The sequence below is a fragment of the Xiphias gladius genome, chromosome 22 (genome assembly GCF_016859285.1).
Source record: "Xiphias gladius isolate SHS-SW01 ecotype Sanya breed wild chromosome 22, ASM1685928v1, whole genome shotgun sequence".
NCBI lineage: Eukaryota > Metazoa > Chordata > Actinopteri > Istiophoriformes > Xiphiidae > Xiphias > Xiphias gladius.
The window spans coordinates 19,966,413-19,986,078 of record NC_053421.1 but is presented as its reverse complement, the minus strand read 5'-3'; the positions used below and the strand labels follow the sequence as shown (position 1 = coordinate 19,986,078).

At 44.7% G+C, this 19,666-nt stretch overlaps 2 protein-coding genes across 4 annotated transcripts in view; both read right to left on the bottom strand.

The window, feature by feature from the left end:
- The window catches only part of cicb (capicua transcriptional repressor b), a 37,972-nt gene extending 35,599 nt beyond the window's left edge, over nucleotides 1–2,373 (bottom strand). For all 3 annotated transcript variants that reach the window (XM_040117463.1, XM_040117464.1, XM_040117465.1), the window contains exon 1: nucleotides 2,084–2,373. The gene's annotated coding sequence lies outside the window, so the exon portion shown is untranslated. The remainder of the gene's footprint in view (nucleotides 1–2,083) is intronic.
- A 9,345-nt stretch (nucleotides 2,374–11,718) lies between these two features.
- The window catches only part of erfl3 (Ets2 repressor factor like 3), a 51,850-nt gene continuing 43,902 nt past the window's right edge, over nucleotides 11,719–19,666 (bottom strand). The window contains exons 3-5 of the mRNA XM_040117502.1: nucleotides 17,851–17,966; nucleotides 16,502–17,664; nucleotides 11,719–16,164 (exon numbers count right to left, since the gene is read on the bottom strand). Coding sequence (XP_039973436.1) covers nucleotides 15,484–16,164; nucleotides 16,502–17,664; nucleotides 17,851–17,966 — 1,960 coding nt within the window. The 3' untranslated portion in view covers nucleotides 11,719–15,483. The remainder of the gene's footprint in view (nucleotides 16,165–16,501; nucleotides 17,665–17,850; nucleotides 17,967–19,666) is intronic.

The window sequence follows — 19,666 nt, the reverse complement described above, 5'->3', positions numbered from 1 at the left end:
GGGGGCATTTGAGCTGCTTATAGTACACTAGGTATATGACTGTATATCGCCGTCTTCAGGTTGTATCTACCTTGTTCAACGCTGCATTTGCACTATATGTCAGTGTGAGTGTATACGTAGTTACCAGGCACACTGCAGCTCATCCCTCTCCTAAAAGCATTTTATGGGTGTCTGTATGGGCGCAGGGCTGCAGTGACGAGGACTGGGATGGTGGGAGAAAACCGTGCCATGGTACAACAGAGGAAGACAGTGGTATAGTGAAGCCTGCCATGGCCCTCGTACACTCCGGCATGGCAGGGCGACATTGCCCTTAACTGGGTCACCAGGGAACATTCTCACACATGAAACAGCAGAAAGACAAAAGAAAAAAAAAAAGGACATGCTCTCTGTTACACACACACACACACACACACACACACACACACACACACACACACACACACACACGCTGGTGTGTGAGTGTGTGAGTGAGTGAGTGGGATGTGATCGTACAGGCAACATAACACAAGTTAAAGAAAACATTTTGTTAGGGTATTTTAGGTGTAGCAAGAGGGGGAGCTGAAGTGTGTATGTATGAGCAATGAAGTGTGTGCGCTTGTTATGAAGAGCATCTATTGTGACGTAGTATGAATACTGGCAGCTGTTTAGTGGATGGCATATCTTACTGTAGATATTATATCATTAAAAGGGATACATTGAGGCCTGGAATTTGTGCAATCTGGCCCATATTGATCAGAAGGCTGTAGCATAGATCAGAGGTGACTGCTCCTGTTTGGGACCAAATGGCAGAACTGCCAATGCCACATCAATGGCCAGCTGCTCTACAAGCTATGCAAAGATGCCTACACCATCAGGGATTTGTCTTCTGCGTAAACAAGTGCAATAGTGAAGATATGAGGGACGCATACCACGGTGTAAATCTGCAGGGCAGACGAGGACACTTTCCAAATGTCAAAAACAAGCACTAAATTCCTATTACTTAAAATATACCCAAGGAGAAATATGACAGGACTGTTTAAAGCTGCGAAATCAGACGTGTCAAGGGTGCACCGACAACGATTGCGGGATTGCAGTGAAGAGAAGTGGAGGGTCGGCGAGGGAAAAGCCGAGAAAACACTGAATGCATCCCCGGCTTCTTTGCGCTGATCTCTGCGAGTACTACGAGAGGCGCCACACAATGTCAAAGGAGTATTATGACTCGAGGCAGTCAGCCGGTCTGCACTGCTGCACGGTGCTCGGTAACAAACACAAACAACCGGTTTCAAGTGACGTTTTAGTATTCCAACCAGACGGGTCTGATTCTTCCTCATACAATGTTTGGCATGCAAATACCCACTACAACGCTTAAGAGTACACACGCAACCACTCCAGGGAAGCTTCTTCAATGGAGCCAGTAAGGTGACACTCTCCCTATATGATTTAAAAAAAAAAAAAAAAAAACTTGGAAATAGCAGGAATCTTTACGTGTCGGTGTTTCGCTCTAGTAAGCAGCTCAGCAATGTTAGTAGTAGTGGTGACTGTAGTAGTCGTAGTACGCAACGGTAGCAGACATACCCACCAGTTCCCACATAATGACATCGTCAGCCAGACCACAAGGAAACGGGACGGTGCACTCTCTCTTGTTTTCCATTTTCTCCGCGGGTCCATTTTACAAAAAACAAAATAAGCTTGCGTGGCTACTGGTAAACATTTGGGCTGCAATGCTGCAAATAGGTCGATTGTTTTTACTACGCTAGCGCTGCTCCGCGCAAAAACTCGGAAACTAAGGTCAAGGAAAAGTGCTCAACATTAGCCACAATATTGTAACATCACCCGGGGGTGGCCATAATATTTCCCCGTCGTCCTCGGGACTGCGGTAAAACATTTGAGAAAGTTTTTAGGCTGTTACACCCTCACCCCTCCCCTCTCTTTCGGCTCTTCCTCGGCTCGCAAGCGGTGTCACTCCATTTCTTCGGACGGTATCGGAACAACCGACCGACCGTTGGCAATTGATCCTCGTCTCGCGCTAACTCGCTGCTCCTGAAAATGGAAAATTCATGTCAGTTGAGCTTCTCTGCCTTATGCTAACTTAGTTTCAACTCACCCAAACAGAGCTCTTTCCTTCGCCAGAGAAAGATTTATAGTCTTATTCTGCTGATGAGGAGGCTCGCACAACTCTTGGTAACATCCCTTGGCTGTCGGCTTCGGCGGCTGTGCGGTCCGGCCTCACACTTTACTTTTCCTCCGCAAAACATGTCTTTCCCCTACAGAAACTCAAACGAGGATATAAAAAACTATCGGTCTTCTTTTCACACTACAGTCACAAAATGGTGAATGAACCACTAACAGCTGGGCGAACCGACCAATCAGAGGTTGCTGACAGGTACAGTAGCCAATCAAAGTCGGCGCCACAGACACGAGGGCGTGGCGGGCTGTCAAAGTGCAATTGACAGACTGGGGGGTGCAGCCAATGGCGGCGGGGATGCTGAGCAAGACCGGTGTCCTGTCCCAAACTTTACAGTATCCAATAAGAGCTTTGGGAACCATAGGAACAGCACGAGGGAGGGCCGAGAGGAGGGAGCAAATAACTGAGAGCCAATACAAAGGCACAAATCCCCCCTCCCCTTCTGAAAAGGAGTATGTTTACCATAATTGACAGCACAAGTGCCTTCCCTGGGCAGACGGTGATAATGCATCAACGCCTCTGCTTCTCCAGGTAGAAGTCGGTGCAGCAAGATTAAAGCACCACAGTGCGGTGGGCACTCTCTACCCCGTGGCCCGTCATCCACAGCTGTTGTCGAAACCGCTGTTTTGTATGATCATTCAGGCAACACAGAGGGAACGCATTGACACAGGAGAGACATGAGCATGAGTGCACGTTTGAAAAGTTTGTCCCGGAGCTGGACGACTAATGCGCGGTGCAGCCGACACAAACCGTCCTCCGTCTCGTTCCCTCTCCCTTTTCTCTCAGCAACAGACGCTCACTTTCGCCGCTCTCAGCCAATCGCGGCGCCGCATCCCGCGCGCTCTGACGTCGGTAACGTCTCCGCCCCGCCCACTCCGCTGGAAGTGAACGGGACCGGTCTCCGCTGACGTCACTTCACCGGCAGGCGATTGGGCAGGTGAGCGACGTCCCGGGGCCAATGGGTGCGCGCGGCGGTGATGTCATCACGAGTGTTGCCACCAGCTGGACCGAGGGGGCGTGGTCTGGCGTAAACTCGGCTAACCCCGTGTTTGTAACTTGCAGGCAGCGGTGGTGGAGACGAACCGGTGTGCTGAGTCCCGACTGAAAGATGTGCATGTGGCTCGTGAGATGGGCCTCCTGCACGTGAGATCACTTTGATGCAAGGCATCTGCACCGTGACCTTTAACCTCTGCATAGAAGCATAGAAAGCACACCGCCTTGCAAAAGATACAGTGCCATAATAGTAAACATTACATAATCTCTGCTCCGTGTGTAGTAGAGAAGACCAGACTCATGCTGAGACAGACAGCCATGCGGGATCTCATAGGAGCAGCGTCCCCTGTCGGTGTGATCTGTTGCATGCATGCTGATCTCTCACTCAAGCTGAGTGAGGGGAGAGAATAGATGTTTAGATCTAAAACCAGAGGAAGGCCCTGATTGGCTTAAAGGCGCTGTATATTTTGTAAGCCTGTGTCTGCCACTCTGTGTGTGTGTGTGTTTGTGTGTTTGTGTGTGTGTGTGTGTGTGTGTGTGTGTGTGTTTGTGTGTGTGTGTGTGTGTGTGTGTGGGGGGGGTACAGAGACAAGGCTGGACGCTGATTAAATGTTGATGTAGAGTGACATCTAGTTGTAATTGTTCAGCACTGCAACTCACAAATATCAACATTTTGTAGACTGGTATAATATGACTTTGTCTGGCAGTGTTGATTTATTTTATTTCTTGTTAGCTTTGTGCTGATTGTTCAGATATTATTGTTACTCCTATTTATTTATTCATTTTTGGTGAAATGACTTTTTTAATTTCCATGTTTTAGTGTCTGACAGGATGACAGGATGATGGCTCTCAGGGGTTTTATGCTCAAGTTGAAATTTAAAACAAATAAATAAAAGTGAACATCACTCTTTGTGGGTCATGAGTAGACATAGCTTGTCAATCCAGAAAGGTTTGGAGCCACCTCATTAAAACATTTCAGGTTTGAAGATGAATCTTTGTTCTAAGCTTTCAACATATTTGTTGTTAACTACATACCACCTATCAGGTTCTCAGTCTCTTTATTCCCAGGCAGTTCCGCATGTACGAAACCTGTCTGCAGCTCAGAAGAGCTCATACTGGGTTTCCGAGGAAGTAAATGTCATAGCTCATACACTGGATTTTTGTTATTGGAGAGCTTAAACAAATCTGATCAAATGTGTTAGCCGATATATTTATTTAAAAAACAAAACACGTGTCATAAAAACATTGTTGATAAGGATCGCTTAAATGTGTTTATTAAAGAAATAAGAACAGGATATGTACTGAGTGGGACATTTTGCAGTTTAAAAATAAAAGTGTCAGTGCTCTCTGGTGGACAAAACTATGTAAAGCAAACACTGTTTCTAAATTACCTCAAACAATTCTGTAGTGTTCTTCTTACTGCAATTTCTTGTTACAATATGCTGACACCGGTATATCTAATATCAATCAATTTAACAGTTGGAATCCATAAATAACATGAGAGATGCCTGTCACCATCCAGGATGGAGGAGGTGCCGCCTTACAAGCTGTAGGTACAGGCTCACATCAACAGCGCACTGAAGGTGCCGTACAAGAGAGAGTGGTAGATGGGTTTTGTTGAGGATTAACCTCCCAGGGTGCCCTGGGGCAAAAATTTGTTGTTGAGCCGCTACTGAGCCTCACTGTATGTAGCAGTTTCATTATTTCCTCAGGCACCCAGAAACCAACCAGTGCTCCAGAGCTGTAAAGATTAGCTGGTTAATCGATTGGTCAGTTGACAGAAAACTAATTGGCATCAATTTTGATAAATGATCCTTTTTTTATGAAAAAATAGACCAAAAAAAAAAATAGATTTGAACTTGTTAACTTGAGCTTCAGGGAATATCGGTGACCATTTTCCACTATTTTCCGATATTTTATATTATGATATGTTGATAATGAAAGTTATTCGTTGGTTGCAGCCTTAAAATACTTTTATGATGGCAGAAAGGACCCCCTACCTTGGGTTTTCCGTGTGTTAATTACTTGACACACAGAAAGAAAAACTGAAGCCATTTAATAATACTCATTACAACAAACGACCGGAATATAAACTAAAATACTTATGGTTTTAAAAGTAGATTTTGACAAGATAAGGCGACAAGATGGCAGGTGGAGGGTCCGTCTTGGCTGATATTGTACTTTAGCGGTGCAAATTTCTAACAAACTTTTGATTAATCAAATTATGTAGAGCCAAATGATATGAAGTAAACTCTTTACCCAGTTGGTAACCCAGCCTTGGCTGATACACCTTTGGAGGGATGTCTTATGTTATATGTAGAAAAATTAAGAACTGAATATAGCTGGGGGCAGTACAGACACGTTGGAAACACGTGGACATTTAAACCGGCTACACTGTCCAAACAGCAGTCCAGGGATTCAGCAGACAGGCATGTGCAATACATATGTGAACAGTGCTGGACCTGGACACCTGTTGCATTCCTAGGCTCTGCGCTGCTGATATTAAAATGATAATTAGGATACACGACAAGGCACATCGTTGTTGCGTGCACTGCATCTTGTACTGTATATTTATTGTTTGTAGGCTACTTTTAGTGGACAGCTTGTAATGCTCATGTCCAAATATTGAAGACTTTCTCTCTGTCACACTACAGCTTCCAAAGTCAAAATTGAGGTCTTTCAAATTTTTATCAATACCTTTATACCAGTGTTGTTAATATACATTTTTCTTCTTCTTCTGTTGTGTCCCATACCTATTTGCTGTTACAGTGGCCCCATTGTCCCACTAGAGGATCAATAAAGTCTCACTGTATCGTTTTCATTGCAGTTTGCATCTCTTTTCCTTGCATGCAACTGCACCGACCACCCTACCTCGTTAGCAGCGCCCCCCCCGTCCGTTTCCCCAGCTCTGCTCTCCCCTTCTCCACAGGATCCCGACCTCTGAACCTTACCCTTCACCCTCTCTCTCTCTGTCTCTCTCCCTCTGTCTCTGTGCGCTCATCGCTGGTCTGTCAGTCAAACACCGGAGACCCTCATCGCCTGCTGGGCTCTGCTGTCACACCGGCCTCAGGCACAGACAGCAGCAGAGGAAAACAGAGAGAGGGAAGAAGTGGAAGAAGAAACACTGTGAGATTGGAAGAAAAAAAGGAGAGGGGAGGTTGATCATGTTTATTAAATACTTTGCTAAAAACAGTAAATGATTTTGGATTCATTAGTCAAACACTCAGCAGCAGTCTGTCTGTAACTAACGCCAAACTAACCGTAACGCAACACAAAGCCAGACTCATCATCAGGAATGTCTCACCTCAGGGTTTCTTAAAGCAGATGCCCACAGTAGCATAACCTCTGTCCTCTGACCCTCACCTTGACCTCCTACCCTGCCCACGCATGCCCCGTCAAACACCATCAGAAAAGTGATGAAAATAAAAAAAACGGAAAGACCAGAAGGTTCTCAAAACAGCAGCTTTGCAGTCATGGAGATGGTGTGCTCCGGTAAAACGATGAAAACCAATTATAAAACTCAGATTCTGAGGGTTCAGAGAGGATTTTAAGGGTACTACCGGGACATCGTGCACCCTGTTTCATTTGAGGGACTGGAGTCATCAGACAAGGCCCTGGATTTTACTTATTCAGCAAAGACACACCGGCTTAAGACGACTTATTTTTATTAGCCACACCAACAGCGCCCTCAGCAGCAGTCTGTCTGTAACTAACGCCAAACTAACCGTAACGCAACACAAAGCCAGACTCATCATCAGGAATGTCTCACCTCAGGGTTTCTTAAAGCAGATGCCCACAGTAGCATAACCTCTGTCCTCTGTGCCCCCCCCCCATGATAGCAATGTTGGTTGGTCGGCCCACCGCTTCAGTCCAGACTGACGTTTTGATGGACTGCCATAAAAGTTTAAACAAACATTCACAGTAACGGATTTAGGGACGATCCTGCCAACACACACTGGTATTAAATCTGGAGTTAAAATCAGTTTGAGTAAAAGAACCAAAAAAAGACAGAAATCTACAAATGTCTCTCATTTATAGATCTTATTCCGAAGCATGAACAGCTACTGTATACTGATGCGATTTGGTCCGTGACCCTGATCAATGGCTAAAAAAGACACAGAGGGCACATTGCAGCGTTATTAAAGCCTAACAGAGGTGGTGCAGGAGGCTGGCATCCGTACAAGCTGAAGTATGGAGAACAGTAGGCCGTTGTGCTCACCGCATTCTTGTTCACAGTAACTTTACACCACTCAGCTGTTCCTCGGCGTCCACGTCATGTCCTGGAGCTGAAGACAGGACTCTCGTGGACAGGCATCCTTGGACGCACAGATTCCTGCCTATATTAGAGTCAGGACGAAGTACGATCGGTTGGCGAGATGTTTCAAATCAGGGCACTCTTTCATAGATGTCCATCCTCTCATCACCTCAGTATTTAATGTTTCTTTTTTTTTTTTGCGTTCAATTTTGCACATGAGCTGCCCAGTGTATAACATGGTTTCATATCCGTATAAAAGCAGTGTATATATACTGCACCAAATTATATGACCTTTTAGTTCATATAAAAACAAAATTTGTGCTCTTAACACAAATCATACCATTCAGCCTTTGTTAACTGCATATGTAACAGGATTTTTAATATGGTTATTTTATTATACACTGAGTAGCCAGTTTATTAGGTACACCTAGCTAAAACGAATGCAGTCTAATACAACAGCTCTACAATAAATCCTACCTGCTTTAAGGTCATAATTTTCAGTTTGTGTTGAAACTGTTCAACAGCACATGTACATCCGCCCAAAAACAGTCTCTAAAACAATTTCAATTAAAACTGAATATCATAACCTTCATGAATGTAGGATTTATTGCACGATTGTTGTATTAGACTGTTAGTTTTAGCTAGGTGTGCCTGATAGAATGCCAACTGCATGTGTATTTGTTCTGTTTTGATGTGTTTGAAAATGTCAGTATAAAAATGTAATTTATGTAGCCTTATGTAACCTTTATGTAACCTAAAAATAACCAATGAAATATGGAAATAAACAAATCTTAGCCCTCTTAGCCCGTCCTTAATGCAAACCCACTTTTGGAACCAGTGATCCAGTGAAAAGAAAGGACAACCTCAGTCTTTCAGATGGATGATTTGTTCACTGTATGTTTATGTTTTAGTTGGATGAAGCAAGAGCAGGTTAGTGTTAGTAGTTTTTCATTAATCCAAACAAAAACAAGCTTCTTATTCCTGTCAAATGTACACATCTAATGGGTAACTGAGTTTATGAAAAGAGTTTCTCCACACCGTTAACAGCACTGAGAAATACGGCACCCTAAATCAACTTGAAGACGTATAATATGCAGTGAAGTATTCCAACAACAGGGGGAGACAGTCAATGGAATATGACCAGAAAAATGAAAAGAGGGAGCAAAGTAAAGCAGTTATGTTTCAGTGGTGTATAAAAAAGTCAAGATGGGCCTATTTCACTGAGTGATTGTTACCCTTTACGCATCCGGTCAGTCAGTGATATTTCAGGCCCCTAAATGAGATAAAAATGAAGGATATTTTTAATATGAATTTTTGGGGGACATATATGTCGAACAGAAAGATTGGTGGGAAGGAAGGAGAAAAAGGAAATATAAGTACCAGAGTTTCAAGCAAACCACATCAATGCATGCACACACTCGTTTGTGCTCGGTGCGACAAAGTGCTATTGCTGCGACAGGGCCTCACTTCTATGTGGTGCAGCTTTTCTCTGTATGGTGGAGGATGTGGTGATCGTACTAGCATGCCTCCTGTATTTCACCATACCGTAACTCTAACAGAGGATGCAACAGTCCTGTGTGTGTGTGTGTGTGTGTGTGTGTGTGTGTGTGTGTGTGTGTGTGTGTGTGTGTAATTCAAAAAGGCTTCTTGCTGTGCAGTGTGTGCATAATGCATAGTTTGTGGTTATATGTGGAGAAGAGAGCTGGCTCTGCGCAGGTTTCTGCGAAAGCAGGCGCTGAGAGGAAGAGAGCGGAGAGGGATGTGGCACAGGTGAGAGAGCCCAGTGGTTGCTGTGGTCTCTCTCTCTTTCTCTCTTTCCTCTGCTGTAAATGGAGCACCTGAATGACTGGTGTGTAAACAGTGGGGTCCAGGAATATCTACACACTCACACACACACACACACACACACACACACACACACACTAAGTGACGCTCACAAAGGTCAAAGCAGGATAGATGAGTCATGTATCACACACTGACATATTAGAAACCCTGTGTCATTTGAATGACTGTGAGTGGCCTGAAGAGGTAAAACTTAAAGAGAAAAGAAAATGCTGCCCAGTTACAGTATTTATCTTGTGATACCATGGAGGGGTTGTGACCCGCAGGTTGCTTTAAAGCTGGATTTCAAATTTCTCTTAATGCAGTACTCACATGGCCCTTTCAACAAATGTTGAAAGGGCTTCTGGTTTCTGGAACTTTGTATAGTGGCTTGGTGAGTTTATAAAACATTATCAGAGAGGTGTGGATTCAGCTTTAGAGACACTGTTGAGGATAAAGAAGCTTCTTATTAACCTGTTCATATAATTTTCACATCTACTTGAGCATGACTTTATTTACTCACATAATGGTCAAAATGTTGCTACATTTCTGTCAATTTTATTTATTAATTTTAGCTATAGTTTGCTTTTGCTCATATTTGTGTAAGTGTGTCTGTATACCTGTGTATACGTAGGCTGAGGCTGGGTTTTTCTTGCATTTTTTATTACTTTAAATGTCTCATACGACACTAAAAAAATCATTCTAGTGCACCGACTCTTCGCCGATCGCTCTCAGCAGCTCATCCTCCTCCTCCTCCTCCTTGGTCTTTCATAGAATATGTGGCTGTAAGTGCGCTCAAGACAAGGGAGCTAGTACTGATGTCATGGTCAAAGGTAAATGGCTGAGCCTTAATGTGAACATTATGTGGGCGCGTGGACAGCGGCACCGTAGACAAAGTGCTTTTCTTTATCAAACGTATAACCCCAGAGGCCTCGGCATCACAGCAGCCACGAAGGCGTGTGTGTTCTTTTGATCCACTCAGCCATAATGAGAGCCAGGATAAAAACTGTTGCTCTATAATAGTTAAAAATGATGAAATGTCATGAGTAATTGATTCAAAATGAAATCATTCTTAGAGGGGTGATTTTACAATATAAATGGTCAGGTCTCTGCCATCATTTCTAGAGTTTTTCTCTTTTCGTGTAATCTTTGCACAAATACATTTTGTATTTTTAGATTGTTCTTTGCGTGTGAATGAATTGTTTGTGTTTTCATGTTTGCAAACAAACCTGCCTCAAATTGCCCCTTGATGGACAAATAAAATATCTTTGAATCTGCAAAAATGTATGCATTTTACTAGATTACACAAAAATAATGTTTGACATTTTGGAAAATAGCTTATTTGCTTTCTGGAGAAGAGTTAATAGAGGGGAATGATACTCGGTTAGCTTAGCTTAGCATAACGACTGGAAATAGCGAGCCTGGCTATGTCCAGACACAAAGATATCTGCCTAAATCTCACTTATGAACATTTAAGATCTTGTTTACTTAAACTTACAAACACCGAACTGTGAAAATTACAATTTGCCATTTTACAAGATTATGATTTGGACTATTTCTTGACTCTGAGCTGTTGGCAGGTAGCCAGTGGAGAGGAAGTCACTGCTTTCGGCCCAGAAATGGTCTGGTACATAATTTTTACACTTTTGTTTTTCTACAAATTAAATGAGATGATAAGTGAGCTTTAGAGGTCAAACTTGGTGAATTTTGATATCATTTAAAAGAGCCAGATTAACCTCTGACCCTTCTGACCCTCAATGGACATGGCAGTTTCATTATTTCCCAGAAACCAACTAGTGCTCTAGAGCTGATTAGGTGATTCATTATATTTAATCGGCAACAGTTCTGATAACTGATTAAATGCAAAATTTTATAATTAACTGGTAACAGCTTCTGGAATACAATTATTTGCTAGTTTCCCAGTTTTCTATGATAGTGAACTCAACATCTTCGGGTTTTTGACTGTTGTTCAGTCGAAAAAACAACAATTTGAATGTTCACTTGGGCTTCAGGGAATGACGATGGGCATTTTTTCACCATTTACTGACATTTTATAAAAAGAACAATCAATCATTAAAGAACGTAATTGTCAGAGCTAATGATAATGAAAGGAATTGTCAGTTGCAGCCTTACAGTACTTCTGTGATGGAATGCATTTGCTAAAATGTCGAAGTTTTGCTTAAAGATATTTGCTCCTAAAGAGCCTAGTCGTAGAGATTACTTTTCAACACTCTTAAATTGCAGTGTTGTTTATTATCATTTTGTTTTCCTTGTAATTAATAGTAATCTTGAAATAACAAAAGGCCTCATATAACTGTCGGCTTACTGGTGACTAGACAAAAAGTCGGGGGTTAATCTCCTTGTTTACAAATAACCTGGCAATAAAACTCTGCTGTCTGATTATATGTCATTTATAAATATGGATGTATGAGAGAGACCGGCATAAACAAACACAGTGATATTCATATTGGGTTTTAACCAGTTTTAATTAACCCTGATTACAGCTTAATTACAAGTTTGGAAAAAAAAAAACACGAAAGAAGTGGAGAAATTCAATGTTACATCATGGTATTAAGTCTCATCTCTCCATCTGAGTGTTATGTAACTGCTCGGGGGAGACGAGGCGAAAGAAGAAGAGACTGAAAGAGGGAGAAGATAGACCTTTACACAGTAAAACAATACACATCTTTTTTCTTCTTTTAAAATGATACAACCCCACCCTCCCCCCAAAAAATGAAAAAATATACAAGAGCGAGAGAGAGAGAGAGAGAGAGAGAGAAAAAAGTAACAATATAAAATAAAAATTACAATACATGACAAAAAAGATAAAATCACTTCCCCTCTGCCCCTGAATAAAATCCTCCGAAACTGCTCTTCCCTCTCAGTCCCCGATGTTATTTCTCTGTCAGCATCAAAATGAATGTTACACATTTTAGTTATATTACATTTGTAAAAATTAAAGACTGGAAAAAGATTTCTGGTTCAGGGGCTTGAAGGTTTGAAACAGGGAATGGAGTTTGGGGGGTTTCCACATCATCCAAAGTGATGTACGCAACATAAAAACCAACAGCTAACAGAACCATGGAATAATAATAATGCCAGGAGGAGAGGTAAATAACCCAATTGGAACAATAATAACAACAACAACAATAATCAATAGCAATATTGACATCAGAAAAATAAACTGAGAAACCTTTATTCTTTTGATAGAGAAATGTAATCTTTGTGCTGTTTGTCTACCGTTCTTTGACTGTAGAGGTTGAGAGAGAGAGAGAGCCTGTGTTACAATCAGGCTCCAATCAATCTTTTTGCCCTGTAATATCATGACTGAGTCAGATCACGACGCAGCTTGCAGGAAGTCAGACAACGCCTGAAACAGAGCGAGGAAAAAATGAAACAGAAAGAAAAGAGAAAAGTGTGCAGAGAAGGTAGACTGATGCCTCATCTGTTGCTGAGATATGAAAAGTAATAATAAGGCAGCTGTCAGTTCAAATACAGACACTGGACTTGGTGGGGATGAGGGTGTGTGTTTGTGTGTGTATGTGTGTGTGTGCGCGCGCATGTGTGTGCGTGTTGTGACATGCTCCAGTCCAGACCACAGGGGTCTGATGAGGAAATTCGATCAGCTCAGCTACACAGACCGCCTGGAGGCCATCTATCTCACAGTTTGCTGCTATAGATCCGTCTTGTCGCTGGCCAGGCGGGGACAGGCCTCTCTCTGGTCAACACAGCTCAGTTAACCAATCAGACGCCTGGATGACCTGGCTGCACAGAAAAAAAGCTCCAGGATGTTAAAACATAATCACAAACACGGTCATTTGTGTGTGTGTGTGTGTGTGCGTGTGTGTGCATTTTTCGAGGAGAGGGCATTTGAGGACACGGCCTCATCTGTCTGACTTTTTCGGGCCGTTTTATACTGATGATTAACCCCTTAACCCCCCCCTCTCTCTCCTTTGCTCCAATCCAGAGCTCCTGAGAACTTTGGAGCATTTTGCTAACTGGCCTTGGAGAAAAGACAGGATTACTACCTCACTAATAACCCATGAGCTACCACACACGCACACACACGCGTGCACAGACACGCGCACACACACGCACACACACACACACACACACACACACACACACACACACACACACACACACACACACAGAGCCTGGAGAGGCGGCATGGGGCCAGGACAGCTCAGGCTGGGGAGAACCCCAATGAGCTGAGCTAGACTGCAGGAAAGAGGAAAGAGCAGAGAGGGCTGTGTGTTGAAAAGGGCAAGCTACTGCAAATGAAGTGAACAGCAGAGTGAACCACACATCTGAATCATTAGCAGTCTGTTCAAGTCTTGTTTTTTTCCTTGCTGGTAGAATGGCCTGTGGTTTTTCTCTGGCCTGTTTGTCTATGAAACAACTGTACGAGAGAACAGTGGACCCCCACCCCTCTTCATTCTGCCTTCCCACCCTCCATACTAGAGTATATTACTGAATGAATGGCATGACACATCTGACCACTCAAAATAATCCACTTACAAAAAATTCTGAATCAATCAAATCATTAAAACGCTATGGTTCTTTTAAAATCTCACTTTTCTTTAATAATTTCATATAGAATATATAAAGGTATATTCTGCATGTGTGTTATAGAGCTCAGTTTGCACTTTTGTACATGCTATAAAAACAAGGCATAAAAGAGGCAGTGCGTGCGTTCCCTGCTCTCTCAGGCTCTCAACTTGTGTAGTCAACAGGCCCGGCAGTCTCACACACTCTCAGGACCTGAGGATGACGCCACTACAAGGAGAGCTGGAGGTCCAGACAGAGAGAGAGAGGGAGCATATTTAAGAGCTAAAGGCAGTGCTGTGCATGTGTGTGAGCGTGAGAGTGTTTGTGTGTGTGTGTGTGTGTGTGTGTGTGTGTGTGTGTGTGTGTGTGTCTTTGCTGGTTTAGCTTAACACTAAATATGATTGTTAGAGGAGCTTTAGCTGGTGAACTAGGATTCTGCTGGAACTGGAGGGAAACTATTTTCAGTGTACAAGCCATGTTAGGTGAGGTGAGAAGGTTAGTTAAGTTACTGGAGCCCCCCCCCCATCAAATCCTTCCTCCCCCTGCTGCCTTCCCCTTGTGGTCCCCTCAGCAGCTCTTCTTCTCTTGTCTTTTCCATCTCCTGTTATTTCTGTGAGTGGAGTCGTGATCTTTCCACAGGTGGTCCGCAAGAGAAAGAGGGGCAGGACAGGAGAGAGACAGAGGGAAGGTTATACAAAAGTCATAAGCTCTGAGAGAACAGTGTGCCAGAGAGTCAAAGTCTGTGTATGCACGAGTGCATCTTTGTGAGTGTGTATGGTCTTGCGTCGCTTTGAACACTGTTTAGTGTCCATAGTCCCCAAGTCCCATTCACTGTTCGCTGGGGTTTTTTTTTGTTTGTTTTTTTGTGTTGTGTGTTTGTGTGCATGAATCCAATAAACATACAGCAATAGGCTTCCCTGAGTGGAGTGGGCCAGGTTTAAGAGTCAGTCAGACAACACCAACAGCCCCACTCTTCAGCTCTTCATTCTTAGACACACACTTTCTTTTTTGTTCTCATGATTTTTTTGTATCTGCCAGACTTTTTAAAGGTTTCATGAGTTAAAGGATAATAACTCAAAGCAGTCCTCTTCCCTCACACTCTCCCATCTTTACTCTCTTCCATGTCACTCCAGGGCTGTGGGTTTTAGATACAGGCACTTATCAAAGTCCTGTCGTCTTATTGGAAAAGTAGCATAGGGGAGAGTGTGCACACTGTCATCCTGGGTGTGTTGCTGGGCTGTAAGGGAGTGTGTGTCCCCTGACTGGCTGCTGATCCTACTGGTGGGGCCCTGAAGGCAGAGGCTGTTCTACTGGGACAGGGCATCTAGAGCTTCACTGGCCAGGTGGGAGGAGACCTTGTGGCCAAGTTTCATTGGGGAGCATCCCTCTGATTTTAGCGCCGTTACAGTCACTCAGCCTGGGATGGCCGAGACTGAGTGAGTCCCTCCTCCCAAAGGATATGTCCCAGATAAGCCCTGATCCAGACAGAACACTGGTGGGGGATCTGACAAAACAAGAGTCGGGCTGTCTTTGAGGTGTTGGTTTTGTATGTGTGTATGTTGGACTATCCTCCAAGTTCACTGGAGATTTCAGGAAACTAGTTTTTCAGTGTGGGAGAGGGATTACAGAGGAACCATTTACAAACTCCTGTACCACCTCCTGTGCTACTGGAGCAGTAGTGTTTGGGGTGTGTGTCTCATCAGCAGTCTTTGTTCTCCAGGGACAGCTGTGCAGTGGCACGATGCAGCTCTGCGCTCACCCTCCGGTGTGAGGCCAACGGTGTGGCTAAAGAGCCCTCATACGCCAACGGGGGAGGACTGTCCCCTTCTCCACTGCCTGTCCCATCCTCCTCCATCTCCATTTGTCCATTACTTTGCCTCTCTCTTTCCCTCTCCTCCTCTGGTCGTACTTTCTTGTCGTCTGACTCCTCCTGTGAGGCCTCCATGCGCTGGTCTTCGCTCCAGCGCCTTTTAAAGCGCAGCTTGAGGGGGATACACTTGGTCTGGGGAGCTCCTGCCGAGCCCGTCTGAGGTGGGGGCGTGTTGCTCTCCCCTGGCTCGGTGGGTTCACTCTTGAGGGTGAGCAGCCCACGATGTGCGTTGGAGTGTGTGTGCTGCGAGGTAAAAAAGGGCATCAGGCCAGGTGGAGGCGGAGCAGGGGCTTTGAAGACATCCTCATCCAGGTCCTCATCGGGATGGGGTTGATGGTGGGGTGCGGCTGTGCCGTTAGCAAGGTGGTGGTGATGGTGGTGACGGGCAGGGGCTCTGGAGTGGCGAGAGGAGTAGAGCTCAAACTCTTCATCCCTTTCATCTGGGTCCTCATCACTGATGTCAGTCACCTCCACCTCTTCCTCTGACTCTATGTCAGAGATAGGCTCCACCTGTACGGTCAGGTAAAATAGGGACAATGACAACAATGAACAGAGGGAAACAGAAAATGGAGTAACTCAATGACAATGAATTAGTAAAACATTTTAGTCCAGCAATATTTTCCGAAATAGTGAACTCAACTGCAGCTCATTTTAATGATACAAATTATTCAAAATTTAGCTTTATTAAAAACGATTTTGTTTTGTTTAAGACTAAGTGCTGTTAATTGTGTAGATTAAATATGCCTGTGTTCTTTCAAAAAATTTTCAAGGTCTTGTAGTGACTCATGTCAAACATTTTCCCAGCATAGATTTAAGAGTACTACACAGATCACAGTGTGTGTCTCACCTTTATCTTGGGAAGTCCCGCACTGTTTAGAGACTGTGTTGAAGAGGAGGCAGAGATGAGGCCTGAGCCACTGGCTGAGCTCAGGTCACTGCCGAATGACAGCGAGGAGCCCAATCCAGAGGTAGACGACATGGACCCGGATCCTGAGCCTGAGGACAGCGAGCTCTGCCTGGGTTTGCTCTGGCTTTGAGTCTCCCTCTGCTTCCTGCCTAGTGGTGGTGGCTGCAGCTTGAACTTGAAGGGAGACATGTGTGGAGGCTCCTCACCCAGATGGAGTGGGTGATGCATGGGGTGGGAATGGGGGTGAGGATGGGCAGAGTGAGGTGGATGTGGGTGGTGGTGGGCGGAGTGAGACAGAGGTGGATGGTGGTGCCGCTCTCCTCCCCTCTCTCCTACGCCTGCTGTTGCTGCTCTTTCTGCTCTCTCGGCCACTCCTCTTTCTCCGCTCAGACCAGCCTTGTCTGCAGCAGGCCGGTGGGGCTGAGGAATAACGATGTTGGGGTACTGGAGGAAAGCTCTGGGGCTGAGGCCATAGTTGTACACCGACTGGGTGTGGGCCTGCAGGTAGCGCTTCATGTCCTCTGGGTTGAAGGAAAAGTGGGAGCCTAACATGGGGGACAGGGTGGGCGAGGGAGTGTAGGTTAGGTGAGATGTGGGGGTCATAGAGAGCGCTGGGGACAGGGGAGGGGCTAGGAGGCCAGCTCCTCCTGGCCCTGGAAGAGGGGACACAGGGAAGGGGGACAGGGGCTCTGGGTGAATCCGGTGTCCTGCCGGACCACGGGAACCTGGGTGGCTGGCAGGGTTGCCTGGTCCTCCATACATGCGGAACAGGGTTTCATGAGACAGACGGGGATGGATGATACTCCGGTAGCCTCCTCCTCCTCCACCAGGTCCTCCTCCTCCTCCTCCGCTCACACCCCTCTCTCCCCTCTCCTCTCCCGCTCCTGTGTTGCCCTCCTCAATCTCAGAGTTGACCGAGGTGCCGTCACTGCAGTCACTGACGGAGCCACGCGCTATTCGTCGGGCCACAGAGCTGAACATGCCGCCGGGGCTGCGTAGGTCCTCATTGGGGGAGAGGACTTCGGAGGGTGTTGAAGGAGGAAAGCGGAAGTGGGTCGCTGCACCGGTGGGGACAGGAGGGGCGCTCTGAGGAACACTGCTTCCTGGAGATGTCAAGAGAAGGGAAAGATTGAGAAGGAAAAAAAAAGAGGGGGAATATAATGAGAAATACAATATAATGTTATCTCGTATAGTCTTAGGTAATCGTGCTATCCTGTGCTATCCTATGATTGGGAGTTACGTGAGCATGCACAGGCATGCTCACACACTGCTAGACTACGTAGGCTTACCAGTGGAGCCCATGTCGATGAAGGGGTAGTTGACCAAAACCAGTTTATTGAAGTTGAACTTATAGGTGAACCTCTTGCCTTTGGTCTTATGAAGGATCCTCTTGTTGTAGTAGTATCTGGAAAAGAGCATAAAACAGAAGAGATAATTAAAAATCTTAAGAAAAGTCACTGTGCTCATACATGCCTAAAACATGTGAGGACAGATGTAAACACACATATCAAGGCTAAATAACTGACTGCATATAATCGTATGCCAAGATCTTGCCGTATACCACAGAGAAATAGAAATACTGGCCATTTAATGACACTAAAACATTTAAATTAAAATGTGCACCTCATTTTAAAATATTATTTTGTTCCCGAAGTCACTGAGACTATTACAGATGAGCCTGCACACTCAAGCACACACTTTAATAAGCACAAGCCTTTCACCCCCCCCCCCATGATAGATATTACAGAGTGTTGTGTGACATTTGCACAAAGCAGACCCAGAAAGGGGTTGAGGGTGGGGGGAAAGTGTGTGTGTGTGTGGGGGGGGGGGATTGATAGATGAGAAGCATTGGATGGACTGAGCTACAGTGCAGCAGCGTGATGTTGTGTGTGGGGATAAACAAACAATTAAGAGATCAGAGGTCAACGTGTGCAGCGTTACCACCGTAGACAAATTTTAGGCTATTTTGAGCCTGTGTGGATTGCAACGTCAAAAGGGTGTTAGCAGTTGTATGCATGTTTTGACAGGTGTGTGTGACTCATGTGTTACTTTGTGTGGATTGTGTATCTGTAGTATCTTCAATAATCTATATCTGTTTCAAAGAAGGCCAGGGATTAGAGAAATGTGTCTTTTAGGGTCTTTTGAGTTCAGATTTCGTCAGGTAAGCGTCACACACAATAACACATTCTGTCTTTCGCTTTGCTAGATGGACCTGTGTCTTTATGTAACACCAAAGCAAAGCCACCAATAATTCACCCCATCTTTATCTGTTTATGTAATGGCCATTCTCTTTTTTCAAGCTTTCTCTCTCCCATGCCTCCTGCCTACAGTACAAGGCTCCATTTTTATTAACCTTTGTCCAGCTACAGCTCTTTATGTAACATCTCTCCGCTTTCTTCCACAGATCCACTTCCACTTTATGTAACCTCTGGATCTGTGGCTGCCAACCCTAACACAGTAAGCAAGACAGAGCAGAAAGAGGAGGAGATAAAGAGCAAGAAACGAACAGAGATGGTGTGTTTGTCCATCAGAGAGAGAGAACAAGCTTGAGTGCCATGATCACCAAAACCACCACCTATCCTTTCAACACTATCTCTTGCTATTAAGCACGGGATTTAACCAGACTGCACTATGCACATCATGTCTGCATGCCTATTTGCTTTTATAGCACTAGTCTTTGCTTTCTTTTCTTCCAGCATGTGTCTGCTGGCACAAGTTAAGTGAAGTGTGCCAGCAAAGATAGGGGCTTCAGGGTATGTAGGTAATGCTGAGTTAATCAGAGCCAGTTGACTATCATTATACTGAATGGTAGTTATCCTGTGTGTGTGTGTGTGTGTGTGTGTGTGTGTGTGTGTGTGTGTGTGTGTGTGTGTGTGTGTGTGTGTGTGTGTGCCTGTCTGTCTGTCTGTTTGGTGGTGGGGAGGTGTCGCCCTTCACCCCCTCTTATTATGCTTATTACACAGACTTGTTGGGCCGTTTTTGCTCTGGGAACAGACCGTTGTTCTTTTTCACTTGTTCTTTTCAACCCTCCCCCTCTCCTCCCTTTATCCCACTGATACCTCTCTCCTTCTCTCTCTCTTTCTCTCTCTCATCAATCCACCTCCC